Raw genomic sequence first — 21,177 nt, 5'->3', positions numbered from 1 at the left:
GATTCCATCTCAGAAAAAAAAAAAAAAAAAATTGGGTAGGGCACAGTGGCTCATACCTGTAATCCCAGCACTTTGGGAGACCAAGGTGAGCAGATCACCTGAGGTGAGGAATTCCTGACCAACATGTTGAAACCCAGTCTCTACTAAAAATATAAAATTAGCCAGGTGTGGTAGTGTATGCCTGTAGTCCCAAGTACACTGAGGCACAAGAATCATTTCAGCCCAGGAAGCGGAGGTTGCAGTGAGCCGAGATCATGCAATAGCACTCCAGCCTAGGCAACAGAGCAAGACTCTGCCTCAAAAAAGAAAAAAACATGTCTAAAAGAAGATATTGATTTCTCTTTTTAAGATTCCCTCTCTAAATTGAATAAGCTTCAGAATTATACTTTGGGTTATGACAGTATAACTGGTACTAAACTAGCCATCCATCCAAAACAATCATAAGAGTGAACAAAATAAATAAGGCAACTTACTCGGGTATTAACCAACAGGCAGACGACTGTGATTCCTGAGAGAAGTGAAACAAAAGAGATGAGCCCATGATCACCCCAGCTCTGTACCTGGGGACATTTCCCCGTTACGGTACAGTGAGTTGAAGTCCAAGTAGAGCAACGCTAAGGTTGGGGAAGGTGTACTCCAACCAGAGGAAAGAGGCTCAAGTGCAGTAGTAAACTGAGGAGACAGAGATTAGAATTTAAGTGGTTGAAATCTGCAGGTAAGGCCCTAAAGAAGAGTGAATTGTGCAGACAGGAGGCCTCTGTGTGGAAGTTGCCCAAGGGTCCTTGGTTCAAGCGTAGGTTGCACACGAACAAGGTAAGGCAAATAAAAACTGCTGAAGGGTTAAGAATGGAACAGAAATAATTAGAAGTCAAACACTACTGAGGGGCCATGGAACTCCTAAGACTTCTGGCTGAGTCAGAGTGATGAGACCATACTGTTCCAAAAGAATGGAGATCAATCCTGGGTACTTGTGAGAGGAAGGGGAAGGATGTCTCCAAGCTTTTGTGTGTGTGAAATTGTCCAGGACATTTTTAAAAAGGAAAAAAAAAAAAAAAAAAGACTGCCACAAATTCTGAAGGGAATTTCAAAACGAAAATTTCAAGAACACTTTGAGTATCTAAAATATTCCTAATGTGCATATAGTATACCCTGAATTTTTTAAAACACATCAGAACAAAAATCAAACTGAACACTGTCCTATTTACTCAGTAATATTAAAGTCACATTTTATATATTAATTGAAAAATGATTTAAAACCTAAAGAAAGAGGGAGAGAGAGAAGAGACAAATAGATAAATCCACAGCAGAATAACAACACAGTAATTAGGACGGAACTAACCTTCATATACTTTGTACCTCTTATGGTATTTATTACAGCCTATCTTGAATTCTGATAATTGCAATATCCTCAATTAAATTGTAAGCCCATGATATCAGGAACTAAGCCTGATAGTGTAGAGGCCTGATAATCACCTAATCAATGGAGGATAATGAGAAAAATTCAGTTGTGACTTTTACCATCCTAATGATAAGCAGAACTAGTTGGCTAAGCTGGTGTTTCTTTGCTCCTTCACCTTTTTATGTGAGACCCATCTAGGACCACATGTTAGGGCAAAGGAGATAAATATTTCAAAAATAAAACAGGACTACTGTTCGGTTAAGGATGTATGAAGAACTGCACTCATTCTGTTGCTATCTAGAACTGCTCTCCAATATAGAAGACAGAAGCTTCATTTGGCTGTTTAAATTTTAATTAATTAAAATGGAATAAAATTAAAATTTGAGTTCTTCAATCAAACCAGACAAACTTCAAGTGTTCAAGAGCCCCATGTGGCTAGTGACTATCATAAGGGACAATGTAGATATAGGACTATTCCAAGTTCTATTAGGTAGCACTGGTCTAGAGATCAGAATTTCATTGAATTGAAATTTAACCTAGAATACTAGGCATACCTGTCTTCAAGATACACATTTAGCACTGGAAACAGAGAGCCAGGCGATCAGTTGCAGGTCTTGGAGTAAGTGTCAAAGACAGAAAGATAATGTGCAATTCTAGAAGCTAGAAAAGTACTGTGGGTTCCTAGAAAGAAAAAGAAAGCAGAATCATAGTATCTGGTATTAAAATGGTATCCAATAGAGACCAGAGACCAAGGAAAAAGATTAAGGATGAAATAAAAGACCCCACTTCGGAAGGCAGAGCTCCAAGTGTCTGGAGTACACAGAGATACGGGAGAAAGACTTTCCCCTCTTCAATCCAAACAGGTAAGACTCCAGCTGAGACAGTAGAAGAGAAAAGCCAGAACCTCTGAGGGTAGGAACACTGCTTTTCCCACAACAGATCATATAATATAGTATGGAAGAAATCTCTAATTGTAAATGCTTAAGAAAGCAAGAATGGCATAAGAACATTTCCAGCAATAATTTCTAGGGAGACATTTTCTGATTTTGAAAAAACATCTTTTTCCATGTCCTAAATTAGAGGAAAAAATGAAGCAATCTGGGAAAACATATCTTAGGTAACAAAATATTTTTGAAAACAGGAAATTGAGAAACTAGAAGCAGCCTGTGACCCACACAAAACTTTTGACCAGAATCAACTCAGTTGTGGCATGCAACATATTGAGTACAGTTACAAGCAAAGCCCCATGTGAAGATTTCATGAAAGCAAGAATTACAAACGGGACTCTCATCTGGGAGAAATATGGTAGACCTATACATATGTGTAAGTACTAAATCTAACTAGAAATAGTAAACAATGATCATTGTTTAATATAGCATTCATTAAAGAATAAGTTTTTTCTAAGGGACTTTTTTTAATATAATTATCTTAGTGAATGCTCTTTTAGAAAAATGCTTAATGTGACTATGAGTTCTAGGGAATTACTATAACAATTTTGTACAAATTACAATTATAAACACAATTCTGTACCAAATGAAAATTACAGTGAGGTGAGTTTTATCTCTATTAGCTAGAAAATATACTCTTTCTTTTTTTGTTTGTTTTGTTTTGTTCTTAAGATAGGGTCTTGCTCTGTCACCCAGGATGGAGGACAGTGGCACATTCACGGCTCACTGCAGCCTCAACTTCCTGGGCTCAAGCGATGCTCCCACCTCAACCTCATGAGTAGCTGGGATTACTGGCATGCACCACCCACACAGCTCATTTTCCATTTTTTGTAGAGACAAGGTCTTGCTATGTTGCCTAGGCTGGTCTTGAACTCATGGGCTCAAGCGATCCTCCCACTTCAGCCTCCCAAAATGTTGAGATTATAGGCATAAGCCACCACACCCAGCCTAGTCTTTCATTTTGAGGCTCAGATTTTGACAGTAATTCTAAAAAATAACATGGTCAGTAAGTCTGTAATGAACAGTTTAACCACAGGCTGTCCATCTCCTCCAGTTATAGCAGCAGGATGGCTGGCTATGCAGAGATCATCTATATATTCAATTTTACATTTGAATTATATATGCATTTTTAATTGTACCTCTACTTTTTTGAGTTCTACATGTACTCTGTTCTCCATTATGCATTTCATTTTTCTATACAATTGAATAGTAAAATTATCTTTTCATTGTATAGCTAGTTTATGTAAAACTTTTTTCCCCACCTCTTTCATGAACCAAAAAAAGAACATTTGTAAGAACATTTATCTCCTGCAGTATTTCTCTGGTCCTGTGTTCATACTGACATCTGGTGGCACTAGAAAAGAAACTCCATTATTGCTACGACAAAGGATTTTTTTCTCCAGTGTTGTCCATTTATTCTATGTATCTTCAAGTTTATGTTTTTCCAGGACTTTACTTATACCCAAGACAGCAGAACAATTATTAGAATCTTTAGTCTGAAATGTAGCATTTTATTGATATATAGAATTTTTTTAAAATTATACTAAAAAGTTATATTTCTGTTTTATGAATTTCTTCATGTCTGCCCAGTGGCTAACAATCTTAAAGATGCATACTGATGGGAAAAACCATGACCTTCTGGGCAAAACTCATTATGTTAGGGATATAACAAAAACATTGTGGCGAATATCCCAATCCAATTATCCATGTTATCACTGACATTTCTCATGGTTTCTAACAGACAGGGAGAAGTCTAATGGCCAATTAGACATCAGAGACCATATCCAGAAAAATACATCCTTCAATCAAATGTAAGTATTAAAAGACAAAAAGCTAAAATTCCACTATCCTATTATATATTGTTTATTTTTCCATATGTCTCCCCAGCAGCAGAGTCAAGAAACATTTGATTTAGGTAACACATCCCTAAACTTACACCTTCTTCTAGGGCTATAACACTGTAATTCTACTACTTTCAGAAATTATACAACTTTTTGAAGCATTCATACAGCAGTATTCTCCTTACTAGATCGACCTTGTAAGAATGACCCATACTAAGGCTTAGAGAAACAAAATATTCTGGGAGTTCCCTATCAAAGAAAAAGTGTATGGACAGACTATCCTTAATCCCAAAGAGTCCTATTTATGTAGGAGCAACATTTCCATTTTAGCCATACTAATCAATGATAATCACATATCATTAGTTGGCCAATGGCATTAGTAATCATGAAGAATGAAGAGACAATTGCATTAACCATGTAACAATCCAGTTTGATATTCACAAAGGCATGGCATGCTGTACAGCAGGGCTACTCAACATTGTCACAAACTGGCTGTAAATGTGCAAACTGTTATCAGTCCTCAACAAGGGAAGAAGTTTTGAACAGAATGTAAACAACTATGTCCCTAAGCACACTTTATTTTAGCTGACATTTTCCTTGAGACAGGACTTCCTTGATGAAGAAACCAATATATTGATTTATATAATGGCTCAAGCTTCTTGTATAAATCGACTGACATTTTGAATGGCACTGCTCTATGGTACCTAACTAGAACAGAGATTGTATTGTATGGACTGGGGTTGAGGGAGATTTTCTCTAGGTCTATTAATTTCTACCATATACTAGAATTCAAATTATTACAAAAATAGTGAAATCAAGAATTTTTGTTTTACTTTAAAAATGAATATGGACTTCCAATTTTAATATTGTAGCACAATATAGGCATTTCCCCTTAATTTTCTTAGAAATCATCCAAAAGCAATTAATACAACATCAGCAAGGAAAATAAAATAAAAACACACTCTCCATTTTTAGTAAAACTATAATTCTAGTTTTAGATTTTTTAACTCCAGATCAAAATTCGTAAAAGGGGCTCCAAAAGAACGAATATCAATCCTGGGTACTTGTGGGAGAAAGAGGACAGATGTGTCAGCTGCACATCTAAGAAAAAGCTAGCAAAGAACACTTCTCAAAGGTTAGGCGCTCCCTCTGAGGAACAAAACTAAGTACGAGGAAAAAATGCACAGGCTAGCAGCAGGAACTTCTCTGGACCAGTTGAAATCTGAAAATCAGAGGGATTGGATCCAAAAAAAGAATCACACAAAGTGGTCTATCTCTGCTACCACAAATGGGAAACTGTACTGCAAAAATCCCACGGCTGCCAACCCCCACTGGCTAGTGAAAGATACTAGCTAAATGAATTCATGTCCAAAAATCCTGAGTCTAAAGGAAAACTCCCTAATATGGAATGTGCCTCTACCTCCTTCCTATTATAAACCTCCTGAAAACAGCTAATTGAGCAAAAACTCACATATTCCCAAGATGAATTATCACAAAGGTACCAGCACAAATCCATACAAAGATACAAGAATAAAGGAAGAAAAGTTATAGAAAAACAATAGACCAACAACAAAAGAAAGCAAAAACCTCTCATCTGAAAAATATTACCACAAACCAAAGGAAAATTGTAGCTAAATCTACAGCTGTAAATTTTAAAAAAGAAGTTAAGGAAGCAATTGTCTCTGTGAAAAGAGCACCAACACTGAAATACAAGTGCTCAGTAAAAAAATGGCTGACAGGAAATGATATAATTTAAACTGAATTCAGAAAATACCTGGGAAAAGCAAAAACAATCATAAAAAATCCAATTGGAATTGAAAGAAACACTAGAGAGAATAGACATTTCTGAAGAGGAACATAGAGGCTTAAAAAAAAAACAGGAAAAGTAAAACAAAAACACAGAGAAAGAAAAATAGAGAAAAAACAAACATTGAAAATAGATAAGATACCAACATGTAAACACGCTGGCCCAAGAGCACCACCATAATAACAGAACAGACAAATATTTAAAGATATAATTCCAGAAAGATTAACTAAAATTTAAAATATCCAAGTCTACATATTGAAAGTGCACACACTGTGTCAGAGAAAACTGATAAGGAATGGACATGCAAAAGTATTGTCAAAAAAAGAGAAGAAAATTAGGCTAGCTTCAGACTTCAACTCTAGAACAGAATGGATCATCATTTTGAAAGTTCTCAAGGAAAGATATATAATTCAAGGATTTTGTACCTGATCAAACTGCTGTTCAAGTTTGAATCATTATTCAATTTAAGTGATTCAATTTTTTTACTTTTTTTTTTTCGCAGAGATGGGGTGGTCTCGCTCTGTTGCCCAGGCTGGTCTCGAACTCCTGGCCTCAAGTGATCCTCTCACCTCAGCCTCCCAAAGTGCTGGGAATACACGCATGAGCAACAGTGCCCAGCCAAATTATTCAATTTTGAACATGTAAAAACTCAGGGAATAGTATTGCCACAGGTCCTGTTAGAGGACTGTGTTAAAGGAATTATTTAGCCAACCAAACAAGGCTGGAAAAAACATGCCAAAATAACTGGTGATAAACTTCTAAGCTGTTTAACCGTGGAACTAAGAATAAAGTTAAATGATGCATTTAAGATGCCAGAACGAAATGCAAAACGTTATTCCCACTAACAATGCAAATATAACTGACAGAAGTTGGAAAAGTGAGGGAAGAAAGAGAGTTATGTAAGAACAATATAAGGATACTGATTTCCTCATCTTTAAAAGCTGGAGGTTTAAATCTATTAATCAAATGTGACTAATAAAATAACACATTATATAAATACATTTAATTATATGAAGGTAAAACCAGAAAGATAAAAATATTCTAGTTTCACAATTGCTTACATTAAGGAATTAAAAGCCAGGTGCAGTGGCTCACTCCTGTAATCCCAGTTCTTTGGGAGGCCGAGGCAGGCGGATCACTTCAGGTCAGGATTTTGAGACCAGCCTGGCCAACATGGTGAAACCTCATTGCCACTAACTGTACAAAAATTAGCCTGGCATGGTGGCAGGCACCTGTAAGCTCAGCTACTCGGGAGGCTGAGGCACAAGAATCGCTTGAACCCTGGAGGTGGAAGTTGCAGTGGGTGGAGATCGCACCACTGCACTCCAGCCTGGGTGACAGAGTGAGACTCTGTCTCAAAAAAAAAAAAAAAGTAATTAAAAGACATCGTGTTAAAACCCAGAAAGGTGGCCGGGCGCGGTGGCTCACGCCTGTAATCCCAGCACTTTGGGAGGCCGAGGCACGTGGATCACGAGGTCAGGAGATCTAGACCATCCTGGCTAACACGGTGAAACCTCGTCTCTACTAAAAATACAAAAAAAAACAAATTAGCCAGGCGTGGTTGCGGGCGCCTGTAGTCCCAGCTACTTGGGAGGCTGAAGCAGGAGAATGGCATGAACCCGGGACACGGAGCTTGCAGTGAGCCGAGATCGTGCCACTGCACTCCAGCCTGGGCAGACAGAGCGAGACTTTGTCTCAAAAAAATAAATAAATAAATAAATAAAAAAACATAGGGATAATATAAAGTTGTATCAAGAACCATAAAACTAAAAGACAAACAAAAGTAAAACCAGAACATGAAATTAACACTTTTTACATGTAACCTTTAGTAAACTCCATACTTTTAATCTAAGAAAACTCAAACCCGTATTTTAAAGAACATGTCCTCAAGTAAAAATGCTTACATGACAATCCCTGAAGATGATTAATCTTTCAGTTGAAAAATCTAAAAAAACCTCCAAAGCAAAGTTTTATTAACATAATATATATTAAGAGATATGAATGTGAAACCACAAAATTCACAGCACATCAAAAAATAGCCTTATGAATGATCACTTATCCATGAAGACACTAATGAAAAGTGAATCACATGGTGGCTTGTTCAATTTTGGAATATGTCAGCAGAGTCAAAGTTAAAGGATATGCTATGTGAGCTGAAGTATGACACATTTTACAGTTAAATATTGAAATAGGCAGCCTCACACAACACTATTTATAAAACATTCTGTTCTTATTAAATATTACACAGAATAAGCAAACTCAGAAAAACAAAAAATGAAAAACCATCCATCAAAAGCCAAAAGCACATGCCATGCAGTTCCCATGGAGTGCTCTATGAAATCACACTGGTTTGGATTTGAGCTTCCAATTTACCAATGTTTTCTAAATATAACAAAATAAAAAGGAAATCTATTTCCTAAATATTAGCTGGATTTTTCACTTAGAACTTATTATAGCCATCAATAAGAATATTTTTATTTCCAAAGCAGTTTTACCTACCCTTAGAACATTTATTATGTGTATATGGAGCAAGGGGAAGGGAAAGAGAGCAGGGGAAGGACAAGACAAGGGTAGAGAAAAGAAATAAGGCAGCAAGACTCCTTGTTAAAAAATAAACTCTAACCTGTCTACTAGCAAAAAGATGTTCTGGAAGGACAATATTCATGTAAAAAGATGAGATGGTCCCTGAATTTCCCCTTTCTCGTGAGGTTTTCTCATTTTGATTCCTACTGCCATTAAATTGAAGAGTTCCCTTTTAAAGCTCATCTTTATTAAAATGTTGGTGAGCTCTGTGTAGGGAAGATAGTCCCATTACAAACAGTGGAGTAGTTGACTTTCCAGAATCCCTCCATTTAGCTTTACGTTCAATCATAGTCAGATCCAACACAACTCTCATGTCAACAACTTTTCCGGTCACCTGGGAGATTTCCATAGTTCTATATTCACTTTCTACCCCTAGATCCTCTGGGTTTATATTTTATAGCCTCTAGCAATAGGCTAGTGGTAACTGGGCCATCAGGACAGGTCCTACAACATGTAATAGAGTAGAGCTTCCCTTGAGGCAGAGAAACAAAATACCTCAAACAACATATTCCAAATTTTCAGTTTTGGAAGATAACTCTACAGACGGGAAAGGAAGCTATTCTAGATAGGTTAACCTTCCTTTCTCACTTTAAGTCCAACTAGTCCAGCTACTCTTCGTCATCTAGAAATTATTTGTAGTTTGATACAAACCTTGAAGTATTTTGGATTTTGTTTTAATTAAAAAACTCTTCCATTATAGACTGAAGCAGGAATCACTATATGGTTATTTAAAAGATAGAAAGATTGTCCAAGTGCAGTGGCTCATGCCTGTAATCCTAGCACTTTGGGAAGCTAAGGGAGGAGGATTGCTTGAAGACCAGCCTGGGCAACATAGCAAAACCCCAACTCTACAAAAATTAAACATTAAAAAAAAATTAGCTGGGTGTGGTGGCAGTGCTTGTGGTCCCAGCTACTCAAGAGGCTGAGGCAGGAGGATAACTTGAGCCCAATAGTTTGAGGCTGTAGTGAGCTATGATTTTGCCACTGCACTCCAGCCTCGGCAAAAGAGCAAGACCCTACGTCAAAAAATAAAAAAAGGTAAAGGTGAGCAAGGCAGAGTGCTAAAGTTTGTCCTATTATTCATGATGCAGAGAAAACACTGAAGCCTATATTATCTAACGAAAGAGTCATATGTCCATTCCTTTTTTTTCCACACACAACACCGATGTATATATGCCCATTCTTCCACACACTGTTTTTCTTTTTTGTTGTTGTTGTTGTTTTTTTGAGACAGAGTTCTTGTTGTCCAAGCTGGAGTGCAATGGCGCAATCTTGGCTCACTGAAATGTCCGCCCTCCCGGATTCAAGCGATTCTCCAGCCTCAGCCTCCCGAGTAGCTCAGATTACAGGCATGTGCCACCACACCCAGCTAATTTTTTGTATTTTTAGTAGAAACGAGGTTTCACCATGTTAGCCAGGCTGGTCTCGAACCCCTGACCTCGGGTGATTTGCCCGCCTCGGCCTCCCAAAGTGCTGAGATTACAGGTGTGAGCTACCACACCTGGCCCTTCCACATTATGTTTTTACAAACACTAAGACTCTACTTTCCTTTTTTTAAATACTATACTGGCCGGGCACGGTATTTTGTATTAGTCAATACAAAAGATTTATTTCTTAGTCAATACAAATTTACCATTTACAAAATGGTAAATTCACTGCCAAAGAAACAAAATAAATCCTACTACTAAAAATAAGCGATTTAAAGTTATTTACTGGTTTGAATTATCTCCCATCCCTTGCTTCATTAACATAAAAAAGTACAAGTTAACTATATGTTGAAATATAAACCCCTAAAAACTCTGTATCTCTAATTTTCTCCAAATACTAATAAAAGTAGGCACAATACTGAATTTCATAAATGGGACTCTAATAATAATAATAATAATAATTTGAAACTGTAAACTATGTGGCCAGAATAGCATTTCTCAAACAGTGCCATGGAATATCAATGTTCCTGGAGGTACTCCTAAATGTTCCATAAAGAAAAAGAATACAGCTGGGCACAGTGGCTCCCGCCTGTAATCCCAGCACTTCGAGAGGCTGAGGCAGGCAGATCACCTGAGGTCAGGAGTTCAAGATTAGCCTGGCCAACATGGTGAAACCCCATCTCTACCAAAAATACAAAAATTAGCCAGGCCTGGTGGTGGGGGCTTGTAATCCCAGCTACTCGGGAGGCTGAGGCAGGAGAAACACTTGAACCCGGGAAGCGGAGGTTGCGGTGAGCCGAGATCGCGCCATTGCACTCCAGCCTGGACAACGAGAGTGAAAGAACAGTACAGTCAAATACGTTTCAAAGCTCTGCGATAAACAAATGTTGTTTAAAGAGAAGTCTTCTCAGAATCCTTCATTCTTTTATTTAACAAATAATTTACTGAACACCTACCATATACCAGGCACTAAACTGAGTTTGGGAGTTACAACAGTGAACAAGGTGAATAAAATCCCTGCCTTAATGGAACATTCTTTCTAGTGAAGGGGGCAATAAATAAACAAGGGAATAATAATTAACTGGAGTCAGTGATGACACTAAAAGAGAATGCATAAAGAGATCAGTGGATACTTCAGACTGGGTGGGCACAATAAGTCACATATGTAATGTCTTCATGTTTTTCTACACTGGCGGATATAGCACATAGTGTTTCACAAATGTATGTGATTAGGAAACCTTTTGTCAATAAACATGTTTTTAATAGTTCACTGAATCAGTTTTCTACCCAAAACACAGACAACAGCAAGATCAAGATTCAAAGATAGCTCTTCTCTTCCTAAATCCAGTCTTTTTAAAGTCTCCTCACCTGTAAAAGTGGGAATAATAATAGTACATGTCTCAGAATCATAGTGAAGATCCAATTATCTACGTCATGTAAAACACCCACACAAGGCTTAGTATACACTCTGCTTAATAAATGTTATTGTTACTGTTAATACAGCACTCTGCACATGAAGTCTTCTGTCATTCAAGGGTGACTAATTATTCTCCCTTTTAAAATCTCAAACTTGTAAAATCACTTTTTTTACTCCTCTACATAGACGATTTCTTGAGGAAAGCAACTAGAATGGAGATTGCATATAGCTGAGCCTCAATAAATGCTTCCTCTGTAGTTGTACAGAATATCCAAAGTAGGTTAAATGCAGGTGCAGGGGAAAAAAGAAACTTAATATAAAAAAGCAATCACTCCTCTAGGAAACCCAAGCTACATTAAACCAAAGCTGCCATGAAACATGTGCATAATACTTTTCACATATTCAAAGCACTTTCATAAATTAACATTAACATCAGACAAATCCAAATCGAAGGATATTCTACAAAATCAATGACCTGAACTCTTAAAAAAGTTAAAATTATAAAAGACTAAAAAACTGTTCCAAATTAAAGGAAGCCAAAGAGACATAACAACTAAATATAACAAGTGATCTTGGATTCGTCATGGACCAAAATCTTTTTTTCTTTTGCTATAAAAGACATTCACGAAAAAATTGAATGAGGGCTGTAGGCTAAATAATACTATTCTATCCATGTTAACTTCCTGATTAGATTATGATCATCATATGGTAGTCAGAATTTTATTGCTTTTAAGAGTTCACACTAAAGTAGAACTAAAGGGGCGTGATGTCTACAACTTAATCTCAAAAGGATTAAAAAAATACAAAGAAGGAAATTAAATGACAAACCTGGCAAAAGAAGAAAATCTGGGTGAAAAGAATATGAGGAACCTTTGTACTGTTATTGACTATTTCCATAAGTCTGAAATTATTTCAAAACAAAATGTCTAAATACAAAAGTAATGAGGAAAAAAGGAAAGATGGAAAATAATCATATGAATAGCTGCTCAACATCATCGGCAATTAGGAAAATGCAAATAAAAACCACAGTGAGATACTACTAAACCTCCATTAGAATTACTAAAATATAAGAGAGAAAAAGAAAAAGCTGGCAATAGCAAATGTTGGCAAGGATATGGGGCAACTAAAAGTCTCAAACATTACTGAAGGAAATGCAAACCGGTAGAAAAAAACTTCCAACTTGTTTTCCAAAGTTAAACATATATTTACCATATGTCATACCAATCCTAAGTATTAACCCAAGAGAAATAAAAACTTATATTGATACAAAACCTGTCTGCAAATCTTTATAGTAGATTTAGTCGTAACCACTAAACACTGAAAATAACTCAAATATCCAACTGATAAATGGATAAACTGTATCACATCTATTTAATCACATCTATTTAATAGAATACGATTCAGCAACAAAAAGAAATGGATTATTGATACATGCAACAATATGGATGAATCTCAAAAGTATCATGATAGCTAAAGGAAGCCAGTCTCAAAGGCTATATGGTATGTAGTAATTCATATATATGAACAGATCAGTCACTGTCAGGGGTGGAGCTGGGGGGAGGGAGGAAAATATTGATTAAAAATTGGCAGCATGATGGAATTTTGAGGAGTGATGGAATGGTTCTGCATCTTGATTGTTGTCACTACAGAATTTTATGAATACATCAAAACTCACAGAACTGTTACATTAAAAAGAATGAATTTTACTAAAGTACATAAATTTAAATAATATTTTTAAGTCCACAAGAAAAAAAAGTACTTTCACAGACAACTCATTTCATTCTCAGCCCAATAACAAAGACTAGATAGGTACTATTACTCTCATTTTATAAGTGAGCATATTGAAACATATAGTAAATAAATAAATATACAAATTACATGTGGCAAGACCAAAACTATAGTCCAGATGCACTGATTCTATTCCAAATGCTTCACTGACTCAATTTTCTCATGTTCCACTAAACTTTATGGGACACAATGTCCCTGAAGACAAATCGAATCAAATAGAAGAAAGGAGGAAAAGAAGAAAAAAGACAGTTATTGGAAGAAAGTCATTTAGAATTTGGCTGTCGTCCTTAAGGAATTAAAAAACAGTCTGTAATGGAAGAGGTCTGAACAGTGATCCATACAGGCAACACATTAACTGGCATTAAAGTATTAGCTGGTGATTTCTTCCATAAAAGCTTCTTAATTTTTTAATGTTAAGAAAAGGCAAAAGCAAATATAAAGCATTCACAGGTAACCTTGCAACTATTGCTACAATTGAAGTGATACCTGGTCTTCAGAACTACACTGAGAACAATGATGGTGCCTACAATTCAAAACAGATTTTGCAACTTTAAATAAACAAAGTCCCAGAAGCTACCACCCAAGAATAGAAAACAAGAGCAAAACCTTTAAAAATATCTTTTCAGTTTCAAAAATCAAAGAAGTAGTGGTGTAATAGTTGCCAAAAGAACATACCATAAGCACAACAGCTGAAGGAAAAATTAAGCTTAGTTTAACAAACAAATAATAATGATGAAAAATTGCATCTGCACCACAAATAGCATACTTACCTAAAAACAATGGTGTCGTTTCTTCTAAAGTAGTTGCATTAGGATCTGCCCCAGCTTCTAAAAGAATCTGTACGATTTTCCAATGTCCTTGACTTGCAGCGAGATGCAAAGCACAGAAACCTTCAAAGGTCTTCATCTTAATGTAGTTTTCAGATGAATCTGTGGAAGAATCAAAGCCCATCAACTAGAAGGTATTACTTCTATTTCCTGGTTTTAAAAAGCAAAGATTCCAAGAGGAATTTAATGAACTATTAAAATATAAGTAATGTATAAATGACAGGTTTCACCATTTAAAACTCTAGAAAATCAAGAAAAAGTTCTACAGAGATCCCACTGTGAACAGCTCTTTGGTATTCTTAATACACAAATCCTGTGCACTCACTCCCATTTTCTCTTCTCTAATTTTTGGTGAGTAAGGGAAGAGGAGTGGCAGAAATTGAAAGGCAACAAAAGCAATAATCTGAGGAGGATGCAGCATTAAAGATTTGCTTAAACAGAATTTATCGAAATATTCATCAATTTTATTTTTTTATTCTTAAATTTCTCTAAGGGAAATGGTCTGATCTCGCAGCATTACACTTCCTTGTACTCAACTAATACCATGAGGCAGTTTTAAATATTCCTTTTCTAGCTTAAGACTATGGTCTAATAGTTAATGAAAACTGCAGTTCTAAAAGAATAAAATGCACTCCAACACAACCAGTGACATATAATAAGGAATTTATGAGTTAAAGTTTCTGAAATGTATTTGTTATGAAAACGTCAAGGTTCTGGTAACACTCAAATTATACAAATAATATTTACACAATAAAATTCTATGCCCGTTATAGAAGGATGGGCTCTAAAGTGAAGGGTGAAGACATTTCTGAGAGCTGGAATAAACTAAACAGAAAATCAAAAAAAAAACTTAAACATTTTCTTGAAGGGTCAGAATTGAAACAAATGCTCCTAACTAGTTATCTATTTTAAGTAATTCTTGTAATTGTAACTCACGGATGAAACAAGTAGATTAAGCCATAATATCCCAGTAACAGCTTCTAAGTACATATATTCAAAGAAAATAGTCTCGAACTTCACAGATGCACAACTAAAGAGCAAGATAGAGTAGTCATATTTTAAAAGGACATATCACAGAAATAGGGTTTCAGAGATTAGTCAGAAGTTGACTCTTATTCAAAGTAGTTTATTGAGATTAGTCGGAGATTAGTCAGACATGACCCTTATTTCATGTATTAACCTGACAGTTTTGTGAATACAAATGACATGAAAACCTACGAACACAAAGACATATATAGATAATTGACATCAGTAGATTGGCTCCTAAATGGGAAATTTCAATATTATAAAGATGCTGATTCTTCCCAAAATAATTAATAAATTTAATACAATTCTAATAAAAATGCCAGTAGAGCTGTTTGCTTGTTTTATATTTGATAAAGTAACTCAAGTTGATAAGGCTAGGGTAGTGATGCAGGAATTTTTGCTCCTTAGTTCAGCTAAAATCCAGGTTCTTGTGTCACCACCAGGACAAATTAGGCATGTGGATACACTGAAAGGTGAGGAGAGCAGAATTTATTAAAAGAAAGCTCTCAGCTAAAAAAGGGGGTCCTGCCAACAGGTTCCCACCCCACAGATTGAATACCAGACCACCACACATGAGCTGAAGAGGCCAGGCTCCTCCCCACTGCATAAGGTGACAATTCCCAGTGGCTTCACCCCATTCTTCCAGTGCACAGGCAGCCACTTATTCTGAGCCACTCCACATTGATTTATTTCCCTTTCTGTGCACGTGTTATAACAGGCACGGAATTTTTCGCCCCCATGGGCATGTTTAGGCAAGCCCCCTGTGCACAATGACCTGGGTAGCATTTGGCTGTCTCCTCTCTCTGTCAGTAGGGCAGGTAAGAGTAAAAAATAATTTAGAAAAATGAACAAGACAAGCATTGAAGCATGCCTAGACTTACCATATATTAAACCATGTCTTAAAATTAGAAAAAGTAAAGTAATGTGCTCCTGGTACAAATGCAGAAAGGAAGGTACCCATCAGGGAAAGGAATCAACAGAAGCAATAAGAGACTAAGAAAGATGGTCGCTAAAACGTAGGAGACCTAGACCGGTGTTACATTTACAGAAGCCAAGGAACTTTCTCTTATAAAGAAAAAAGATGTTCTCCTCCACTTACAAAGAAAAAAAAGAGATAAAGTCTAATCCTGGCCATTTAAATATTATGCCTTACAGCAGAAAGAGTGAACCTTAAGGTACGCAACTTAAAAAAAAAATCAACCAGGAGATAAAAGGAAGGGTGATCCTAGGATAGAATGCAGACTGTGACAAAAGAATCTAATTGGATTACAAATATATGTCATAACCACACTGAGCGATAGAGAAAAAAGACACTGGTCTACATAACTTTGATAAATGATGTTATAACTGAAAACTGTAAGACTAAAGACAAAAAGAACTGCACATAAACACTATAGTCTAGTTGGTAAAGTTGTTTCTAGGAGTAGAGATTAACAATTCTGAAACCACTCTACATGAATACGAAGAACAAACAAATAAATAAACAGATGGCAGATCTGGGGGCCAGGTTGCTTACTGTTGGAGAGGAAGTTTACACATAAGAGGGAAGGCTAGAATGAACCATGTGTTCTGGAGTAGAGTCCAGACATCAGTATGAATTCATGTTTAGCTTAATATAGATACAGATGGCTAGACATGGAAACAACTATAGATGTATATATACATGCGTTATAATATATAAATATATGTTCTAGATCTGTCTGCTGAAAGGGCTTAAAATCAATGACAGTCCAGTAGCAACAAGCACACCCAGTCCTCAGATCTTGGTTTTCTCTCTCTTTTTTTTTTTTTTTTGAGACAGTGTTGCCCAGGATGGAGTGCAGTGGCGTGATCTTGGCTCACTGCAACCTCCACCTCCCAGGTTCAAGCGATTCTCCTGCTTCAGCCTCCCGAGTAGCTGGGATTACAGGCGCACCACCAGGCCTGGATAATTTTTTGTATTTTTTTAGTAGAGACGTGTTTTTGCCATGTTGGCCAGGCTGGTCTCAAACTCCTGGCCTTAGGTGATCCGCCCAACTCAGCCTCCCAAACTGCTGAGATTACAGGCGTGAGCCACCATGCCTGGCCTTAGATCTTGGTTTTCACTATCATTCTCCCATAAAAGAAACCAGCACTCTTATGAAAATGGCTGATTCTAAGGCTGAGGTGGGAAACATACAAAGAGTCGGAGCATACTGTAGGTTCAAAAAGTAAAACATGCTCAAAAAACAAACAATGGGGGCATGCAAAAGAGACAACAGGAGCCACTCTGAAAGGGCACCCTATGACCAAAACAATATGAGCAACAAAATAAATTACATTGTATTAGATTGTAACCCAAAGTACAGGTATAAAATAAGTAACAATGAGTTCATGCAGATATAAATGACTAAATATATAAATTAATGGGAGAGAAGAGATAAATCTCCCATGTAGAAGAATTCCAAATAATTTATGTAAAGACTACTACTCCATCAAGGAAGTAGAGTTTAATTCCCACTTCTTGAGTGCAAGCCACCCTTAGTGACTTGTATACATACTCATCTTGGGAAAAGGAAATAAAATCTCCTGTGTCATTATCTATGAAGTAAAGAAAATAAAAGGCACTTCTCACACAGGTGAGAAATACTGAAGTCAATTTACTACTAACTTGAGATCTTGAAATATTTTACCTATAGAAAAAAAGATATTAAGCTAACTTTAAAATCACTGGACCAGGAAGATAACATCTGAAGTTGGATTTAGGCTGCAACTTTGACTCTGCTAGAAATAATATGGGTTACACTTCGGGCCAATTACTTAAACCTCTCTGAGGCTCAGGTTCCATAAAAGTGAAACGAGGATAAATTAGCTGGACCAACTCTCAATAGGGTTCAATAGAATTAGGTATATAGTCTGAATTCTTGTAAAATACAAATGCAGACAGATATGAAATTTAAGTACGTCAAAGTTGTTACAAATTTGGTAAAGTCTCCAAAGTATCATTTTAAGAAAATTTTCAGCACCCACTATAAATTAGTTTTGAAAGTTCCAAAGATAAACTGCTTTCCTTAAACTGATACATGAGTTTTAGCAAAGGGATCTTATCTACCTTGTACTACTGGACCATCAACCACCACCTTCTCACTCTCTTCCCTTCTCTACAGGGGGGCTTCTTGAAAAAGAAATGGCTCATCCTATTCACTGTTTTTAATGTTTTAATCTCGCTTTACCCTCAAAGGAAGGCAAAGTGGCTTCTCCTTCTCATCTACTTATTGAAACTTTAAACAGTATGGGTATTAAAGACATTCTTAATGGACAAACACAATGAGCACTTCAGATCTTTCACAACTTGTGAGTTCTTTCCTGGGAATACTTGGAGAATTAGAGCCACCTCAGCTGAACCAATGCCAGCCACTGACGCCTGTGTAGCAATGACAAGAGTTGGCCCAAACACTACCAATGAAACCACACCCTATGTTTGCTGACACAAAGTGTCTTTTTACTTATGAATAATAAACTTGTCTATTACTTCTTATAAAAGTGGTAGTGATGGGTGGTAGACCGTTATTTTTGTTTTCTGCAAACTCTAACAGGGAAAGTAAAACCACAAGATTTTCAGTAGAGGAGACAGGTTAAGTATTAAGACCGGAATATTTCTCAACAGCTGAGCCAGAATTTGATGACAAATTTACTACGTGCCAATCACAAGTGTAATAAATGTCAAGATTATATCGCCACACCATTTACACAATTTATATCATCTTACTATGTTTTATTTAGGTATTATAAGAAAAGGTTAGATATAAAATAATTTCCACAATACAAGTAATTGTATTATGTGCAAACTTCTCAGATAACCCTCAGGAGAGACTTCATAATGCACACAAGATGCATGGAAGAAGGCAGTGAAGAGGAAGAGGTTGAAAGGCATTACAAAGAAAGTAGACACCATAAGAAAAGTGACGAGAAAATACCCAAAACACATACAACACCAAAGGATTAATATCCAGAATACATAAAGAGCTCTTTAAAGATAAGGCAAGGCCTAATGCAATGGCTCATGCCTGTAATCCCAGCACTTTGGGAGGCCAAGGAAGGAGCATCACTTGAGGCCAGGAGTTTCGAGACCAACCTGGACAACATAGTAATACCCCCCCATCTCTACAAAATATAGAAAATGAAAAAATTAGCCTGATGTGATGGTATATGTCTGTGGTCCCAGTTATTCCAGAGACTGAGATGGGAGGATCACTTGAGCCCAAGAGTTGGAGGCTGCAATGAGCCATGATCACACCACTGTACTACAGCTTGAGCAACAGAGTAAGACCCCAACTCTTTAAAAAATTTATTTTAATTAAAAAAATAAAAATAAGGTAAGTCTAGAACTTCCAAAGGGAAATCCTGCCTGTCTAATGACATCATTCTAACAGAATCCAGCAATCTCTGAAGAGACCTATCATTCAGATTTACATTTACTTGAGCTACTATATTCCCTTTCTTTGCTTAAGCTAGTTTGAACTAGGTTTCTTTCGCTCAGTACTGAAAGAATCCTGATTAACATAGCATACAATTTAGCAGTATCTATCAATATTTTAACTTGGCATGGTGGTGGTTACTTTTACATGTCAACTTGACTGGGTTAAGGGATGCCTAGATAGCTGCTAAAACATTTCTGGGTATATCTGTGAAGATGTTTCAGGAAGACATTACCATCTGAATCAGCAGACTGAATAAACAAGACCCACCCTCACCAATGTGGGCGGGCATCATGTAATCCTTTAAGGACCCAAAAGAAAAAAAAAAGGCAGGCAACCCCCTCTGGGTCCCCTCTCATTGTATGGGAGCTCTGTTTTCACTCTATTAAATCTTGCAACTGCACACTCTCTGGTCCGTGTTTGTTCCAGTTCGAACTGAGCTTTCGCTCACTGTCCACCACTGCTGATCACCGTCGTCGCAGACCCGCCGTTGACTTCTACCCCTCCGATCTGGCAGGGTGTCCACTGCACTTCTGATGCAGTGAGGCAGTGCCCATTGCCGCTCCCAGTCAGGCTAGAGGCTCACCATTGTTCCTGCACAGGCTAAGTGCCTGGGGTTCATCCTAATCGAGCTGAACAGAGCTGTAACACTCATGCATGACCCAAGATTCCATTCCTTGGAATCCGTGAGGCCAAGAACCCGAGGTCAGAGAACAAGAGGCTTGCCACCATCTTGGAAGCAGCCTACCACCATCTTGGGAGCTCTAAGAACAAGGATCCCCCGGTAACATTTTGGTGACCATGAAGGGACCTCCAAAGCGGTGAGTAATACTGGACCACTTTCGCTTGCTATTCTGTCCTATCCTTCCTTAGAATTGGAGGAAAATACCGGGCACCTGTCAGCCAGTTAAAAATGATTAGTGTGGCCGCCAGATTTAAGACTCAGGTGTGAGGCTATCTGGGAAAGGGCTAACAACCCCCAACCCTTTTGGGTTGGGAGCATTGGTCTGCCTGGAACCAGCTTCTGCTTTCAATTTTCCTGGGGAGGCTGAGGGCCGACTAGAGGCAGAAAGCTGTCATCCCAAACTCCCGGCATTAGCTGGTTGAGATCATGGTGCAGCCGAAGTCTCTACTCAACAGTCGCCCATGCATGCGCCCCTACCTTTCCTTCTGACCCATACCTCCTGGGTCCCGACCATGACTTCCTTGAAAGTGTAGCCCAAAATTCTCCTTACTTCTGAATCTACTTCCTCCGATCCCTGCCTCCTAGGTACTAATGGTTCAGACTTCATTTCCTCTCCCAAGTATCAGAGCAAGTTGTATCTCCAAAGGGATCTAAGGAAGTTCTATGCTGTGTCCTTAGGCATCTAAGCTATGAACCCAGGGAATCTTGTCCCTGGTGTCCCAGTTTAGATATACAGCTCTCGACCTGGGCAGTTATGTGGGACCCATTCCCCACCACCCTTGCCAGGGCCCCAAGTTTGTAAATGGCTAGGAGAATTGCTCTCCCATCGTGTAAGATGCTCTCCTCCCCTGATTTCTACCCAGCTTACCCCTATGCAATACAATCTCCAAGCCTCGGCTCCTTGGCCAGGGCCTTGAAACTCATGACCTAGTACTTTAACAACTGGAACTGGGTCTATGACAACATAATAGATCAGGAAGAAAGCGAATTAAGT

At 37.5% G+C, this 21,177-nt stretch overlaps 1 protein-coding gene across 10 annotated transcripts in view; it reads right to left on the bottom strand.

Moving 5' to 3' along the window:
- The window catches only part of ASB3 (ankyrin repeat and SOCS box containing 3), a 256,125-nt gene that overhangs the window by 202,827 nt on the left and 32,121 nt on the right, over positions 1 to 21,177 (bottom strand). For all 10 annotated transcript variants that reach the window (XM_024241978.3, NM_001204507.1, XM_054546492.2 and 7 more), the window contains one exon: positions 13,980 to 14,138. In XM_024241978.3, the coding sequence (XP_024097746.1) occupies positions 13,980 to 14,138 (159 nt within the window). The remainder of the gene's footprint in view (positions 1 to 13,979; positions 14,139 to 21,177) is intronic.

The sequence above is a fragment of the Pongo abelii genome, chromosome 12 (genome assembly GCF_028885655.2).
Source record: "Pongo abelii isolate AG06213 chromosome 12, NHGRI_mPonAbe1-v2.0_pri, whole genome shotgun sequence".
Classification (NCBI taxonomy): Eukaryota; Metazoa; Chordata; class Mammalia; order Primates; family Hominidae; genus Pongo; species Pongo abelii.
This window is presented reverse-complemented; position numbering and strand designations above follow the sequence as displayed.